Source organism: Gorilla gorilla, chromosome 4 (assembly GCF_029281585.2).
Source record: "Gorilla gorilla gorilla isolate KB3781 chromosome 4, NHGRI_mGorGor1-v2.1_pri, whole genome shotgun sequence".
Classification (NCBI taxonomy): Eukaryota; Metazoa; Chordata; class Mammalia; order Primates; family Hominidae; genus Gorilla; species Gorilla gorilla.
Window position 1 is genome coordinate 130413560 of NC_073228.2, and position 18097 is coordinate 130431656.

At 42.5% G+C, this 18097-nt stretch overlaps 1 protein-coding gene and 1 pseudogene across 1 annotated transcript in view; both read right to left on the reverse strand.

Annotated features, from left to right (window-relative positions):
* Window positions 1–1361: 1361 nt before the first annotated feature.
* The window catches only part of ALDH7A1 (aldehyde dehydrogenase 7 family member A1), a 53068-nt gene continuing 36332 nt past the window's right edge, over window positions 1362–18097 (reverse strand). Inside the window, exons 11-18 of the mRNA XM_031011229.3 lie at window positions 17345–17439; window positions 14066–14150; window positions 12424–12530; window positions 10152–10268; window positions 8328–8425; window positions 8061–8134; window positions 4445–4520; window positions 1362–3146 (exon numbers count right to left, since the gene is read on the reverse strand). Coding sequence (XP_030867089.2) covers window positions 3092–3146; window positions 4445–4520; window positions 8061–8134; window positions 8328–8425; window positions 10152–10268; window positions 12424–12530; window positions 14066–14150; window positions 17345–17439 — 707 coding nt within the window. The 3' untranslated portion in view covers window positions 1362–3091. The remainder of the gene's footprint in view (window positions 3147–4444; window positions 4521–8060; window positions 8135–8327; window positions 8426–10151; window positions 10269–12423; window positions 12531–14065; window positions 14151–17344; window positions 17440–18097) is intronic.
* LOC115934758 (uncharacterized) lies at window positions 11435–11535 on the reverse strand (annotated as a pseudogene).

An 18097-nucleotide genomic window follows, 5' to 3' on the forward strand; every position in this document is an offset into this window, starting at 1 on the left:
TTTTAAAAGGGAAATTAACGTAGACAAATCATAACATGTATTCCAAATCCAAATGGATTAAAGACAAAAATGTCAACAAAACATTTGTGGACCTTTCCAATAGAAAAAAAAAAAAGAGCAAACTAACAGCCTACAACATTTTAAATCTAGAATCCTATATTCAATCAATATGGGGATAAAGTTCTTCCCCTTGGATAGGAGAGGTTTGGTTTGGTTTTCTTTTAATTTCCTCCAAAACAATCATTGGCAGGAAGCTTCTGCAGGATAAGCTCCAGGTGTAAAAAAAAAAAAAAAAAAGTTTGTTGGAGACCATAGGAATTTCATAAAAATATTGAAACTGAAAACACTTAAAAAACATTCCAAATCAGCTTTCCAATCTGCAACCTTTGTTAGAATGAAGGCAACAAGAAAATGGTCTGAAAGTGCCAGGGAAGAGAGGAGGAAGGACACAGAGCCCTCTTGGTCCCTTCAGCATTTTCAGGAGACAGAATGCCAGAGAATTTTCCACAGAGCTGGGCATGGTGGCGCACTCCCGTAATCCCAACAACTCAAGAGGCTGAGGCGGGAGGATCGCTTGAGGCCACAAGTTCAAGACGAGCATGAGCAATGTAGTATGACCCAATCTTTACAAAAAAAAATAATAATAATTAGCTGGGCACAGTGGCATGCACCTGTAGTCCCAGCTACTGGGGAGCATGAGGTGGAAGGATAGACTGAGCCCAGGAGTTGGAGGCTGCAGTGAGCCACTATTGCACCACTGCACTCCAGTGTGGGCAAAACTGAGACACCAAAAAAAAAGAAGTGTTCTGTGGTTGCAGAGCAAGAGAGAGAGGAGGCTTAACAGATTCCCACCCTGAAAGAGAAAGTAGGAAGCAGAGTACATAATAGCACTCAATTTCCTTTGAGAAAACTGCCTTCCCTCCATTGTGAGAAGTCTTCACCTGGAGGGCCTGCCTCCTCACTGCTGCAGCCAGGAGCCAGGTCTTCACCCACTTCCCAGGGAGTCACAAGAGCCTGGCTGCTAGGCTCAGCGAATGGATGCTCTCTCCAAGTACAGCAAGATCCTAAGCAAGTTAGGCTTTAGTGCCGTGGCAGAAGTAAGCATGCTAAACACAATTCCCCACATCCACAATGGAGGCTGGGCATTGCCAGCAGTAGCGGTTGGAACACAGGATTTAGGAGGAGGTAGCAGTTATGAAATGCTCAAGATAACCAGTAATGAGCAGCACAAGACCCCTCGCACCTTCAAATATAAGACCAGTAATAACACTTACAAATGTACATTTTAACTTGGATAGTTAAAAATACTAACAAGTGATTTATATCTGCTAAATCAGCAAAAAAGAACAAAGAGGAACAAATTGAAGGCATATGTTTTAATGAACATTATAACCAAAAAAATTGAGCCCTTGTGCTAGAAGCATGTAGAAGAAAAATTATAAATTTGTTTCAAAGAAAGCTTTCAGAATCAGTTTTACCTAAAATCTATAGCTAAGATTAGCACTCCCACCTACCCTCACCCATGATTTCTTCCTGCCAACCTTCTCTCAATGACTATATCAGTATTTGGCTTGATTCATGTTCAATATTGACAACAGCATGTCTAGTTAAATACTGCTCGCAGCTGGCCATGGGACAGATTATGAATACTTTTGCTTCCCAGATACATTTATAATTGTTTAGTTTTTCATTTGCTTACTTCTCTGGGCCATAATTCAACCCCAAATTATTTGCCCTTTGTCCAAATCTCTCCACATCCTGATGGATCAGGTTGTCTACAAATGTCATGTTGTACAAAGGCCTCTGCTCCAGTCCAACCTGGCAGGAGTAGAGGGGTGCCATGCAGAAGGGGAGCAGAGAGTGCCAGGAAGGCAGAACAGGGGCCTCTGGGCTGAACCAGCCCAAAGGCTCCTGTGCAGCTTCCCAGTGAGAAAAGGTGAGACTATCAGCAAAGAGAAAGTGAACTTTGCCCAGTTCTCTACGACCACATGCTGCCATACACACTGAGGATTGAGAACAGATCCAAGGGCAACCGCAGACGCCTAAAGCTAAAGAAAATGGTCTAAGGTTGTATAAAAAAATCCAGATGCACTTTTTTTTTTTTTTTTTTGGAGACAGGATCTCACTGTTGCCCAGGCAGTGGCACAATCTAGGCTCACTGCAACCTCTGCCTCCTGGGTTCACACAATTCTCCTGCCTCAGCCTCCCTAATAGCTGGGATTACAGGCGCCTGCCATCACACTGGGCTAATTTCTGTATTTTTTGGTAAAGATGGGGTTTCACCATATCAGCCAGGCTGGTCTCAAACTCCTAGCCTCTACTGATCCACCCGCCTCAGCCTCTCAAAGTGCTGGGATTATAGGCGTAAGCCACCTTGCCCAGCCTCCAGATGCATTTTCTATACAACTCTGCACAGGCAATTTTGGCCTCAGAGTCCTCCAGCAGGTGGCAGACTCCAGCACAGTAACAAAATCTGTCTACCCCAGAAATCTCTTCCAAGTTGACACAGCCTTCATAAGCAAGAGCCATAACTGTGATGAATGCCTGTTGTCATTTTAAGCACTGCAAGTTATTCCACATGAATACTGAACTGTGGTCCAAGCATACAGGGGAATGCATCCCCCTTTCAATCACACGACATCCAACACATGCCATAGGTGGGTAATGTCAAGCAATATTCACCCCCCTGCCCCTGAATCCTTCACTTGGTCAGGAGACACCCTGTATCTACTGCAAAGACTTCTGTTTTCTCCTCGGTTCTGTATTTTCCCAAATTCCTACCCTGGTACGTACTATTTTTTTCTAATTACAAAATAATCATTAACTTTTAAAAAGCCATGTACAACTAGTTGACATAATAAAAATCCACCTAACCCATCTTTTAGTAACTATGGCTATGTTGTAACAATTTTATTTTGATTTTTAAAAAAGGAGTCTCTTGATTTAATCAGGGCTTTGGGGTCATAGGGGGATTAGTCACTGTCACAGTCATAATAATGCATTTATTCAGGGAAAACTTTAATTTTCTTTGTCTTCTCCAAAAACAGCTGCCGGAACACCTCAAATTAAGGGATGTTCATCTAAAACACCTTTACTGAAACTTGATTCCTTGGGCCAGAGGAAGGTCTTTACTGTAGTTGATAGTACTAGTGGGAAAAAATAACAGAATTAATGACAGTACATACATAACAGAAGATTTTCATGCCCACTTTTAAAATGTAGCAGATCTGTATATATTAACAAGGCGAGATCTCCAAGTTACAACTTTTTAAGACAAACCTTTAAGATAAAAGACAATGTTAGTATGGATCCCGTTTTATTTAAAAGAAAAAAGACAGAAACATAAAAATCTGGAAAGACATACCGTACATGTTTTTTTTGTTGTTGTTGGTTTTTGTTTGTTTGTTTTGTTTTGAGACAGGGTCTCACTCTGTCACCCAGACTGGAGTGCAACGGCACAATCTCGGCTCACTGCAACCTCTGCCTCCCAGGCTCAAGCGATTCTCCTGCCTCAGCCTCCTGATTAGCTGTGCACCACCACGCCTGGCTAATTTTTGTATTTTTAGTAGAGACGGGGTTTCACCATGTTGGCCAGACTGGTCTTGAACTCCTGACCTCAAATGATCCACCTGCCTCAGCCTCCTGAACTGCTTGGATTACAGGCATGAGCCACTGTAGGCGTGGATCACCTGAGGTCAGGAGTTCAAGACCAGCCTGGCCAACATGGTGAAACCTGGTCTCTACTAAAAATGCAAAAATTAGCCGGGCATGGTGGCGCAGGCCTGTAATCACAGCTACTTGGGAGGCTGAGGCAGGAGAATCGCTGGAATCTGGGAGGCGGAGGCTGAGGCTGCAGTGAGCTGAGATCAGGCCACTGCACTCCAACCTGGGTGACAGAGCAAGACTCCATCTCAAAAAAAAAAAAAGTGTGCCCTCAAAAGTGCAAGAAACAGCCCAGCATGGTGGCTCATGCCTGTAATCCCAGGACTTTGAGAGGCCGAGGCAGGCAGATCACCTGAGGTCAGGAGTTCGACAACAGCCTGGCCAACACGGTGAAACCCCATCTCTACTAAAAATACAAAAATTAGCCGGGTGCTGTGGCTCACGCCTGTAATCTCAGCACTTTGGGAGGCCAAGGCGGGTGGATCACCTCAGGTCGGGAGTTCGAGACCAGCCTGACCAACATGGAGAAACCCCAACTCTACTAAAAATACAGAAACCACGCACGAGACCATTTCATTGTTGGGTGCTGGGCACTAGCTGAAGCTAGAAAAGAAGGCTAGAAAAATAGTACCAAATAGATACTCAGAGGAGACAGCTGTGGAATGCTGGAAAAATCAAATCAAATGACACTGCACAAAGACAGCACAGACAGTAGGAAAGTGTAAAAGCCCATTCCCAAAGGTTTTAAGCCCAAACCTATCTTCCCAAAGCCTTTTCTTACCAAGTAGACCTTCTCATGTACTGTTTCCAGGCATCACTGCCAGACTCCCTGCCACCACCAGTGTGCTTTTCTCCTCCTAGAGAAATAAAAAATAATATCATATCTTCTGAGCAGTTTCCATGTGGGCTCATAGTTGGTATCAATGAAAAGAAGATACCAAAAGGACACCAGAACAACCTGATTATTTACTTTACATTTAGCCCACAATATCTCCCCTGCAAACAAATCAAAGACAGAGACCAAGAGACCAAAACAAACAGAAAAAAGGAATTAAGAAGGAAAATAAAATATAAGGAATTAAGAAGAATTGGAAACAGAAAGAAACGGTAAAAAAAAAAAAAAAAAAAATCCCATTAGCTGGGCGTGGTGGTGCATGCCTGTAACCCCACCGTGCCCAGCCCATACATGTTATTCATAGTTTTTCTTTTGAGCAGGGCACAAGAATATGGGAGCTGTAACTGTCTTCTTTATCTCTCTCAATAACTTGTATTAAATTATCAGGGAAAACACAGATATTCCCATTTGATAGAAATACATTAAGAAAATATAACAATTTTGAAATAAAAGCTTCTCTATTAACTACTCACCTGGTCTTTCTCATGAGAGGGAAAGAATCTCCATTAAATGGGTTCCAGAAAAATCACAGCTGAATGTTTGCCTTTCTAGCTCTCAAATGCACAAGCAAAGTAAAAAGAGACATAACTGACTTCAAAGAATGGGAAGCCAGCAAAAAGCCTGCACACGTTTGAAATAAAACAAACCACAGCTAACAGTGCCTCTGAAATTCCTGGCAGGAACGGAGTCGCAGAGGCTCTAAGGAACCAAGGCTGAGCACCTGCCTGAAGTTCCGGAGCCAGTGACAGCAGTAAATGGGACTGGCATGGTGTCTCTTGGTTCCTCACCCAGTGCTCATTCTACAAGATAACACCCCATGGGTCTTCCCCAACAAACTCTTTTATTGAACTTGAATAAAAGCTATTTCTACCCAAGGTGGGCAGGGAGGGAGTAGGGAGAGAGTGAATAAAAGCAGAAGAAACAAGTGCTAGTCAAAATCTCCCAAGAGACTCCCTATCCAGCTACGCACATGCTGGGTGAATGAACTAATCCACTTTCAAGGACCATGCTCACTATTCTGAGAGCTGGTACCCCACGCCCTCCGCTTGCTAGCCAGGCCTGCAGGGCCCTCCCTGCCTCTGTTTTCTACTGCTTCTTCAGTCTGCAAGGGTACTGGGTGCATCCAAGAAGAAAATGAAAAGAACAGCTTCTTCTACTTTCTCCTACTAGTTGACTCCCATGTGTCCTGCTCCTGGACAGAAACCTCTATCATAATAGAGGGTCAATACATAATGTCTAAAGCTTTCAAGGAGACAGCAGTGAAAGCACACTAGTTAGAAAAACTGACATCAATTCAAAGGTAAATTTGCTTTTTTCTTTTAGTAAAAAGAATCTCGGCCGGGTACGGTGGCTCACACCTGTATTCCCAGCACCTTGGGAGGCCAAGGCAGGTGGATCACAAGGTCAGGAGTTCAAGACCAGCCTGGCCAACGTGGTGAAACCCCATCTCTACTAAAAAAATACAAAAATTAGCCGGGCATGGTGGCGTGCACCTGTAATCCCAGCTACTCAGGAGGCTGAGGCGGGAGAATTTCTTGAACTGGGGAGGTGGATGTTGCGGCGAGCCAAGATTGCACCACTGCACTCCAGCATAGGCAACAGAGCAAGATTCCGTCTCAAAAAAAAAAAAAAAAAGAACCTCAATGTAGCCTCTGGGAAAGGAGGAGGAGAAGAAACGTATGAGCAAAACTACTTTTTCCATTATAAGACTTTTCTAAAACTTTTATTTATTTAGAGACAGGGTCACACTCACTCTGTCACCCAGGCTGAAGTGCAGTGGTGGGATCATGGCTTACTGCAGCCTCAAACTCTTGGGCTTAAGCGAGCCTTGCACCTCAGACTCACGAGTAGCTGGGAATACAAGTGTGTGACACCACAACTGGCTAGTTTTTTTTAATTTTTGTAGAGACAGGGTCCTACCATGTTGCCCAGGTTCATCTCAAACTCCTGGGCTTAAGCAATTACAGGCATGAGCCACCACGCCCAGCCCAAAACTTTTTTTTTTTTTTTGCGGGGGAAGACAGGGTCTCACTCTGTCCCCAGACTTGAGTGCAGTGGCACAGTCTTGGCTCACTGCAACCTCTGCCTCCCAGACTCAAGAGATCCTCCCACCTCAGCCTCCCAAGTAGCTGGGACTACAGGCACACACCATCATGCCTAGCTAATTTTTGTAATTTTTGTGGAGATGAGTTTTTGCCATGTTGCCCAGGCTGGTCTTGAATGCCTGAGCTCAAGCGATCGGCCCACCTCTGCCTCCCAAAGTGCCAGGATTCCAGGCGTAAGCTACTGTGCCTGGGCACCAAAACTTTAAAAATTAATTATAAAAGCTTAAATGAAGAATAGTCAATTGACTGGGTGCAGTGGCTCATGCCTGTAATCCCAACACTCTGGGAAGCCAAGGCAGGTTGGATGGCTTGAGCCCAGGAATTTGAGACCAGCCTGGGCAACATAGTGAGGGCCTGTTTCTAAAAAAAACAAAACAAAACAAAACAAAATTTAATTAGCTGGGTGTCGAGGCACATGCCTGTAATCTCAGCTATTCATGAGGCTAAGGCGAGAGGAATGCTTGAGCCTGGGAGGTGGTGGCTGCAGTGAGCTGTAATCACCACTGCACTCCAGCCTGGGCAACATAGCAAGCCCCCAACTCAAAAAAAAAAACAAAAACAAAACAAAAAAAGGAATAGTCAATTGGAGAGAGCAGGCATGGGTTGGAAACAGGGATTAAATTAGTACAAAAGGAGAAGATAGACACTCATGCATTCAGGCAACCGCACAGTGGAGTGCAGGGGTAAGGGGTGAACTGAAAACAGCAAAGTCCGTGCATCAAATAGTAATTGTAGTATCTGCTCTAAAAATATGAAAGAATGCTACTAATGATATAAACTTTTACAAGTATTAATGCATGTTTGTTTTGCTTCTATATTTAAAAAAACAAGCAATCTGTTTTATTTTACTTTGGACCATTTTTAATAAATAATACTTAATATACAATGGTTAGGGAGAGATTTTTAGGAAAAACTACTACCAAGTTTCAGCATTAATAATGTATGGCTTATTAAGAGGAAACAGGAGCAGGGCCCAGTGAAAAGAAACAACTTTGTATTCCATCTAGTGAAAAAGAGTATGTTGAACATTTATATGCCTACTTTGCAAATAAAAACCAGAATATTTCATATAAAATTTTCTGGCTTTGAAGCAGGGATTCTTAATCTTTTTTGGGTCTGGAAACTTCTCCCCAGAAAACAAATGCCACCATTTCAGGGGTTCACACATTTCAAGTTAAGGGCCTCTGCTCTAACCTGATGCTGCCTCTGAGGAGATGACACAGGACTCTGCGATAACTTTGAATACAGAATGTAAGCTTTTTCAGGCATGTTAGATCACATAAGGTTATTTCAGAATATAAGGAGTGTTTCAGTCTCTTGGTCAGCCTTTTCTAAAAGCTACTACTGGTTTTTCTTTGCTGCCCAACATGGAAAAGGAGAAATGATTCTCTACGTACCAAAGGCACCTCCAATCTCAGCCCCACTTGTTGGAATGTTGACATTTACAATGCCACAGTCTGATCCTTTAGGTCTGTGTAAAAAGGGAGGCATGGTGAGAGAAATGAACAGGAAATTAAAAACAAACAAAAATAAATAAAAAATCTAAACCAAAGCTCAAAGGCTTTCAATACTGAAAAATTGATTTTAGACTACAGCAGTTTTCTTAAGTCCACTCACCACATAAATCAGACTTATATAAATTTTCAAAATAGACAAAGTTGTACCCAAGCCAGCGAAAGATTCTGCCCAGATCTTTGGTAAAGATGCTACTTGAAAGTCCCTGTTTTACTTCATTATTCCATGCAAAGACCTCTTCTTCATCCTAAAAGGGGAGACATTGGAAGCTGTAAGATGTTATAGTGTTCAAGTCAAAGTTCACTGACATTAAACTCATTTCCTGAAGTGTACCAGTATAATTTCAGTGTACAAAAGGAAACCAAAGAGTCAAGTTTACTCACTCTGTTTCTCTTATAATTCAGATCATTGATAATAAGTAAAAATTTTGGGATTTTTCCCCTAATTATCAGAAACAAATATTAACACATTCTTCCTTTCATTCAAGCTACTACATATAATAGCTAATATCTATTGAGCTCTTACGTGTGTAACACACCGATCTAAGCACTTAACATGCATTTAGTTATTTAATCCTCATCCTATAACACAGGTTTCCTACTACCTCCCAATTTACAGATTGGGCAACTGAGGCCTACAGAGACTAATTTGCTCAAGAGCTCACACAGCCTCATAATGTACACAAACACATTACAAAACACAAAATTATATTCTCTAGTCCCCATAAGTGAAACAATGATAGGCAATTTAAAGCAAGAAATAAAGAAGCAATGATGAAATTGCAACAAGATGCAATTCTCACTATTCTTTTACTGTTAATAATGGTACATTCAAATATTGATTCAATCTCTGCAGTCTCAAAATTAATCCTAAATATTTACTGGCGAGGCTAGGGCCCGTCCTCAAGCTAGGGAATGAGATCTTCTAATTTATCCACCTGTGTGGGTTTTTTGGGTTTTATTTATTTGTTTGTTTTAGAGACAGAATCTCTTCCCACCTCAGCCTCCCGAGTAGCTAGGACTATAGGTACATACAACACCTGGCTAATTTTTTAATTTTTTTGTACAGACAAGGTCTCACTGTGTTGGCCAGGCTGGTCTTGAGCACCTGGCCTCAAGTGATCCTCCCAAAGCACTGAGATTACAAGCATGAGCCATTGTGCCCAGCTTCTTCACCTATTAAAACCTTCACAGTTTGAGATCAAGATATAAGATCAGGGAAAACAAAACAAAACTCCGCAGCCTGTCCTCTGCTGGAGTTTATAACTATAGGTCTTTTTTTTTTTGAGACAGAGTCTCACTCTGTTGCCCAGGCTGGAGTGCAATGGTGCGATCTCGGCTCACTGCAACCTCAGCCTCCTGGGTTCAAGTGATTCTCCTGCCTCAGCCTCTCGGGTGGCTGGTATTACAGATTACAGGCACCCAACACCACGCCTGGCTAATTTTTTTATTTTTTAGTAGAGATGGGGTTTCACCATGTTGGCCAGGCTGGTCTCGAACACCTGACCTCAGGTGATCTGCCTGCCTCACCCTCCCAAAGTGCTGGGATTACAGGTGTGAGCCACCGTGCCCGGCCAACTATAGGTCTTTGTATTACCCCCACATGTTCTCATTTTGTCTGCTGACATGTTCACAGCACTCAGGCCATCAAACTATCCAGTACCACGGTTCAGGAGAAGGTGACTCTATGGCCTACACAGCCCAGGATTAAGATGACACAGGAAATGATGACCACACGCTCCATAAACCCCAACACTAGTCCACTACCCAATCTGGTTTCCCTGGCAGCTAGCTTGGCATGCTATAGAGTTTTAAAGTGTTTATCTCGTATTTTATCCTGAACCTTCATATAGCTACTATTCAGATTACTTTCTAAAACCCTCTTAAAGGCTCATCAAGTGAAATTTAATCCACCATCATTTTCCTCTTATCATTTATTTCAACATTAGGCTAGCGAACAGAATGCATTTTTACCTTGAATTTAAAGACATAGAGAATCGGAGCAAAAGTCTCTGTGTGTGCAATGGATGCATCGTGGGCAAGACCTGTCACAATTGTCGGTTCTACGTAATTTCCAGGGCGATCCATAACCTAATACAGAGAAATGAAATAAAAAGAATGAAAGCATTTTGTTTTCTAGGACTTGGGGTCAGAGGATGCAATCTTTGCCTACATTTATAAAGAAAAAAATTAGCATCATTTATAGGTGAATTATTTCTCCAAAATAACTTCCAATCATGAAAGAAAATTCTCTCTTCCTGATATTGGTTCTAACTTAGTTGGTCAGAGAAAAATGGAAATAAGGAGTCAGGCAGGGATGGAGAGCCATGCCATGTGACACAACCAAGTTATGTTGAACAAACACTGCTGCAAGCGGTTATTTTCACTCAGCCTGTAGTGCAATGGCTTGATCTCAGCTCACTGCAACCTCCGTCTCCCGGGTTCAAGCCATCCTCCCACCTCAGCCTCCCAAGTAACTGGGACTACAGGCATGCACCACCATGCCCAGCTAAATTTTTTTTGTATTTTTAGTAGAGACCAGGTTTCACCATTTTGGCCAGGCTGGTCTTGAACTTCTGACCTCAAGTGATCCACCTGCCTCAGCCTCCCAGAGTGCTGGGATTACAGGTGTGAGTCAATATGCCCGGCCACAAACAAATCTTTATATGTGGGGGGTTTTTTGTTTTTGATTTTTTTTTTATTATTATTTGGTTTTTTGTTTTTGATTTGGTCTTGCTTTGTTGTCCAAGCTGCAGTGCAGTGACATCATCATGACTCATTGCAGCCTCGAACTTGTGGGCTCAAGCAATCCTCCCACCTCAGCCTCCCAAGTAGCTAGCACTACATGTGCATGCCACCAAACTCGGCTAATTTTTTTTTTGAGACAGGGTCTCACTATGTTGTCCAGGTGGGTCTTGAATTCCTGGCCTCAAGCAATCCTCCCACCACAGCCTCCCAAAGTGCTGAGATTGCAGGTGTGAGCCACTGCACCTGGCAATATGTGTTAATTTCTTTTTTAATGCTTATGATACGTATTTTTTTATTCCTTGCCTTAACTGACTTTTTAAAATAACCAATAAATAGATTATAATTGCTCTGAATACAAAGTCTCCTACTGTACTTGAAAAGGAATTCTCCTTTCCATACAAATATTAAGGACCCAATTCAAAAGCAACCATGACTCAGTTTCTTCTATGTCCTTCCAGAAATGTCCCATGCATTTTCTGCTGTCTTTTTTTAAAATATGGAATGCTTTTTAAAATACGGATATGAATTTGCATATCATCCTTGTGCATAAGCCATGCTAATCTTCTCTGTATCTTTCCAATTTTAGTATATGTGCTGCCAAGGCAAGCATTGTTGTCATTCTTTAAAACGTGTATTTCTGGCCAGGCACGGTGGCTCACGCCTGTAATCCCAGCACTTTGGGAGGCCAAGGACAGTGGATCACGAAGTCAGAAGTTCCAGACCAGCCCGGCCAACATGGTGAAACCCCTTCTCTACTAAAAATACAAAAATTAGCTGGGCATGGTAATGGGTGCCTGTAATCCCAGCTACTCGGGAGGCTGAGACAGGAGAATCGCTTGAACCTGGGAGGCGAGGTTGCAGTGAGCTGAGATCACGCCACTGCACTCCAGCCTGGGCAACAGAGCAAGACTCAGGAGCCTGAGGTGGGAGGATTGCTTTAGTCCAGGAGGAAGAGGTTGCAGTGAGCTGAGATCGCGCACCACTGCACTCCAGCCTAGGTGGCAGAGCAAGACTCTGTCACAAAAACAAACAAACAGAGCCAAGTGTGGTGGCTCATGCCTGTAATCCCAGCACCTTAGGAGGCCAGGGTGGGTGGATCACTTGAGGCCAGGAGTTAGAGACCAGCCTGGCTAACATGGGAAACCCCATCTCTACCAAAAAATACAAAAATTAGCTGGGTGTGGTGACATGCACCTGTAATCCCAGCTACTCAGGAGGCTGAAGCAGGAGAATCACTTGAACCCGGGAGGCGGAGGTTGCCGTGAGCCAAGATTGCGCCACTGCACTCCATCTTGGGCACAGAGTAAGACTCTGTCTCAAAAACAGACAAACAAACAAAAACATGTGTTTCCTTGTTTTATAATAATATATATAAATAAAGACGGGAGAAGAAGGATGTCAAATGGGGTGGCTTTCCCAATATGCCCAGAGCCCTGCTTGTGTCTCAGGGAAAAGAATGTTAAAAAGCTGTCACAATTGATCTCAGAGCATCCCTTACCTTGCCCCCATAGACCACTGTGCCACCTTCTTTCTTTGCTTCTTCCACTGCTCCAAGAAACATGCTCACTGCCTGCTTGGTATGGAGTGGCCCATAAAGAACATTAGCTGGAAAGAGAAAAGGAAGGCTGGCTCATCATTTTGCCCTTGATGGCATCGTTTTATTATTAGAACAGCTTTCTCAATGAACAGACCAATCCCTTCCTATATGCTCTCAATTGAGAACATAAGTCAACATCCTTTTTCCATAAAGAACCAGATGGTAAATATTTTATGCTTTGGAGGACATACGTGATCTCCATCCCAATACTCAACTCCGTAATTGTAGTGCAAAAGCAGCCACAAATGACATGCAAATGAGTGGGTATGTGCCAAGAAACTTTTTTTTACAGAAACAGGCAGAGCCAAGTCTGTTTGCCAATCTCTAGTTTAAAGGAATGGCTATCAATTACTCAAAGCACTGCGCTCAAAATATAGGGTCAGTTTACTCATTACAGTGTGACCATTCTCTAAGGAAACATCACAGTCTCAGTAGTTGGTGTGTAATTCAAGGGGTAAGAGAATGATGCTGTCCTATGTTATGGCTGCTGGGGACTAGAGCACTGACAGTGACCCAGCAACAAAGAAGAAGGAAGATGTAGGTAGGCCTCTATGAGGAGGAGGCATGTTAGCAGAGCCATCCCCACTCTGGGTGAAGAATGTTTCCAGCAGACAGCACAGTAGGATAGAGCCTGGAATGCCTGGAACACTGAAAGGACATTGGAGAAGGTGGAGCTCTGGGAGCAAGAGGGAAAATAGACACAGAAAGGCTGGTGAGAAGGCAAGCGGGGCAGGAGGCAGAGAGCAGACCAGGAAGGATCGGGAGCCTGCAAAAAAGAAGAAATCAAGAGGACTCTCGGTTTTAATCTAAAAGCAGGCCTGGCGCAATGGCTCACACCTGTAATCTTAGCACTTTGGGAGGCCCAGGCAGGCAGACTGCTTGAGGTCAGGTGTTCGAGACCAGCCTGGCCAACGTGGCAAAACCCTGTCTCTACTAAAAATATGAAAATCAGTCAAGCGTGGTGGAATGCACCTGTAATCCCAGCTATTCAAGAGGCTGAGGCAGGAGAATTGCTTGAACCCAGGAGGCGGAGGCTGCAGTGAGCCGAGATCAAGCCACTACACTCCAGCCTGAGCAACAGAGTGAAACTGTGTCTCAAAAAAAAAAAAAAAAAGAAAAGAAAGGAAAAAAATCTAAAAGCAATGAGAAGTTACTGAGGAGTATTTTAAGCAGGAGAGTGAATTATCTGATTGCATTTTAAAAATCATTCTGTAGCAATGGATGCAGAAAGGTCAGTTAGGGGATTCTTGCAGCCTTGCACAAGAGGGATGGTGTCGGCTTGGACAAGGCTAATAGTAACGAGAGAGAAGCACACTAAATCTCATTCCATCTAAACAACCTCTCCCAGTCTCACCCACTAGCACACATCAAGCACCCAGGGTCGAAACCTAGGAGCAGACACGATACACCAAAGCCTAATAACCTGCTTCACGTGCCTTCACGCCTCTCAGGAAAGGGAAAGAAACTCCAAAACTCAGATCAGAAACACTTGTTAACAACAGCTCTCAAAAAGGGATCGCTTTGAAAACAAGGAGATACTCACGGTCCCATGGGTTCCCAACTCGGATCTGTGCATAGGCCTTTTTAAGTCTGTTTACAACCTCATCATGGATGCTTTCATGTACAAACTAAATGAAAAAAGATATTCAAGGGCATAGTATGATAATGTACACATTTCTAAACAATGAATAATTTCCTTGATAGTTACTGAAATACTGTAATCTCTAAAAATATAAGAAAATCAAAGCATGTTTTTTTAAATTATATAATTTATCATTTTAATATTAACTATATGAAGTTAAAAATTTCCTTTTAGGTAGATAATAGAATAAAATCATAAGCCATGTCTTTTTTTTTTTTTTTTTTGAGACAGAGTCTCACTCTGTCACCCAGGCTGGAGTGCAGTGGCATGATCTCAGCTCACTGCAACCTCCACTTCCCAGGTTCAAGCGATTCTTATACCTCAGCCTCCCAAGCAGCTGGAATTACAGGCACCCACCACCATATCTGGCTAATTTTTTGTATTTTTAGTAGAGACGGGCTTTTGCCATGTTGCCTAGGCTGGTCTTGAACTCCTGACCTCAGGTGATCCACCCACCTCAGTCTCCCAAAGTGCTGGGATTACAGGCATGAGCCACCACACCCGGTCCATAAGCCACATCTTCATCAAGTTTCCAAGGATGTATTTGTTTAAGCTTCACAAACACATTAAAGAAGGCCTCAAGTACATGTGTCCCATACTGTAACCCTAAGTCCCAGTGAACACAGAGCATAGTCATAACTGACCTCTGCTGGGTAACTACAAACACTTAACCCCAGGCCACATAGGTCTCCAGAGGAGGCCTTAATTAGGTGAGGACAACCCTTGCATTCTCTGGGTAGTTGTCAGGTCCATGCTATGCTCCAAGTGGCAGAGCTGAACTTGCCAAACCATCTATGCTCTGGGTTAGTCTCCACATGTGATGAATGAATTGACATTATGAGAACTAGTCATGAAGCAGTCCATAGTAATGGAATTTTTTTAAATATATACTGCTAACTCTAAGGAAATCTATCTGGACCATGACTAATATTACCTATTAATATTTAAAACTAATATAAAAGACATCTATGAATATTTGCTCCAAAACACATGAAAAAAATAAAAATTGGCTGAATAGAGAAATATTTGGCTTTTATGTCATTTCATATTTTACCATGTAATGAAGGGTATAATCATTTGGAGTGCATGGTTTTTTCTTAGCTTTAATGTAATCTTTAATGCAATTTAATGTTTATGGTGAACAAATTTAATAAACTTTAAAGTTACAAATGTAGTATCAGATTATTTGAGAATGTCAGCTATGTAAAAATAAAGATTTATTTTCATTTATGCAAAGCACCTGAAAAAACAAATATGAAAAGTGTGAGAGGCCGGGTGCGGTGGCTCACACCTGTAATCTCAGCACTTTGGGAGGCCAAGGCAGGCAGATCACCTGAGGTCAGGAGTTTGAGACCAGCATGGCCAACATGGCAAAACCCCATCTCTAATAAAAATACAAAAATTAGCCAGGCACAGTGATGGGTGCCTGTAGTGCCAGCTACTCAGGAGGCTGAGGTGGGAGAATCACTTGAACCTGGAGGTGGAGGTTGCGGTGAGCTGAGATCACACCATTGCACTCCAGCCTGGCCAACAGAGAGAGACTCCATCTCAAAAAAAAAAAAAGAAAGAAAGAAAAAAGAAAAGTGTGAGTAAGGTAAAGATAATTTTCATATATCTTTTAGCTTATTCTAATTAATTTAGATTATGTCAGTCTTATAAAGAATCTGTTCACACTTAACATGAATGAGAGCAAAAACCCAAAGCCAATTCCTTAATAATTCAACTGAAGGCTTTTTTCATTACAAAAGGAAAACTCAACAATAATAAAAAAGGCTCAAGTCCAACAGAGCTTAAAAAGAATTTTTTTAAAATGGCAAACGCAGCCAAATTTTGTACCTAACTAAAACTTCCTCAGGGCTGGGCATGATGGCTCCCACCTGTAATCCCAGCACTTTGCAAGGCCGAGGTAGGTCTTGAGGTCAGGAGTTCAAGACCAGCCTGGCCAACATGGTGAAACATCATCTCTACTAAAAATACAAAAATTAGCCAGGCAGGGTGGCACGTGCCTGTAGTCCCAGCTACTTAGGAGGGTGAGGCAGGGGAATCGCTTGAATCCAGGAGGTGGAGGTTGCAGTGAGCAAGATCGCGCCACTACACTCCAACCTGGGCAACAGAGCGAGACTCCAATTCAAAAAAAAAAAACACAAAAACAAAACAAAAAAAACTTGCTCAGTTATAGTATAGTCTTTTAGTACCATAAAGTCATGAAAATCAAAGTTGTAACACATACTAAACTGAAGACCAGCTCAATCTAAGTGTAGAGATTAAACTTCCCAAATCCCACATTGAAGCTAAACCACATCTCCTTATATACACTTAATATTAATCTGTCCTCTCGATATATATATGCATGCAGGCTATATATGTATATAGAGAGGTCACACATATACATAGCCATTTGCTTTTCAATGAATCATGTCATTTCAAGTCAAATCTAATTCTAGACTTGAGGCTAAAAATAAAAGTGTTTATTGATTGATTGGTTGAGACAGGGTCTTGCCCTGTCGCCCAGGCTGGAGTACAGTGGTGCAATCATGGCTCATTGCAGCCTCATTGAGCCCTTTCCTGGGCTCAATCAATCCTCCAAGTAGCTGGGACTACAAGCATGAGCCATCATGCCTTGCTGATTTTTTTTAACTTTTTATAAAGACAGGGAATCACTTTGTTGCCCAGGCTGGTCTCGAACTACTGGGCTCAAGGAATACTCCTGCCTCAGCCTCCCAAAGGGTTAGAATTGTATGTTTGAGCCACCATGCCCAGCCTAAAATGTTTAAAATGTTTTACTACTTAAAATATTTTTATAAAAGAGCAAGACTCTATTTTTAGCTATGGTTTAATAATTCTTTTTATTTTTATCTTGTTTTATTCTCTAAATGACACTGGACTTCGTCCATATTGTTCTAGGAGTAGGACTGAAAATCAGTCTCATCTCCTAGTCCAACTCCAATCAATTGGTAGTGGAACCCCTATTACCTCGGGGTGGGAAAAAGGCAAAGTCCCTGATTGATTAACAACATCTGCCATGAGCACAGAAAGAGAACTGGATCACATATTTGCCAGCCACATCTAGAGAGCATGTTGTTCTAGCAGTATTGCTGACACCTCCCTAACAGCAGAACTCATTAAAAAGTAGTCTTTTAAGAGCAAGACAATCTCACGGGTCTATGCAGATATACTCACCAGTCGCCTCGCAGTGGTACACCTCTGGCCAGCTGTTCCCACGGCAGCGAAGAGAGCTGATGGAACAACTAAGCTGAGGTCTGCATCTTCAAAGGCTTAGGAAAGCACAAACACTTCCATCAGTGAACCAAAACAGGTAGACAAGGCATTTGCTAGCTGGTATAAAACAATGTTGTTTTTGGTTTTTGGTTTTGGTTTTTTTTTTTTTTTTTTTTTGAGACAGAGTTTTGTTCTTGTCACCCAGGCTGGAGTGCAATGGCACGATCTCGGCTCACTGCAACCTTTGCCTCCCGGGTTCAAGAGATTCTGCCTCAGCCTCCCGAGCAGTTAGGATTACAAGCATGTGCCACCACGCTTGGCTAATTTTTGTATTTTTAGTAGCAACGGGGTTTCACCATGTTGGTCAGGCCAGTTTCAAACTCCTGACCTCAAGTGATGCACCCACCTTGGCCTCCCAAAGTGCTGGGATTACAGGCGTGAGCCACCATGCCCGGCAAACGTTTTTACAAAGTGCAGTAAAAGAACATCAAAACTATTGTTGTAAAGTAAGCATATTAACGTTACGAAGACACATATACACATGAGGGGGAAAGGCACACTCTTCTTCCAAGGAAGATTATGAGCTCTATGATCTTTACCCAGATATACAAGGGTAAATTGAGGCTCTCACTCCTCTGGCCTCTTCATCTTTTATTTCTCAGGGGGTTTTTTGTTTGTTTTTTTTTTTTGAGACGGAGTCTCACTCTGTCACCC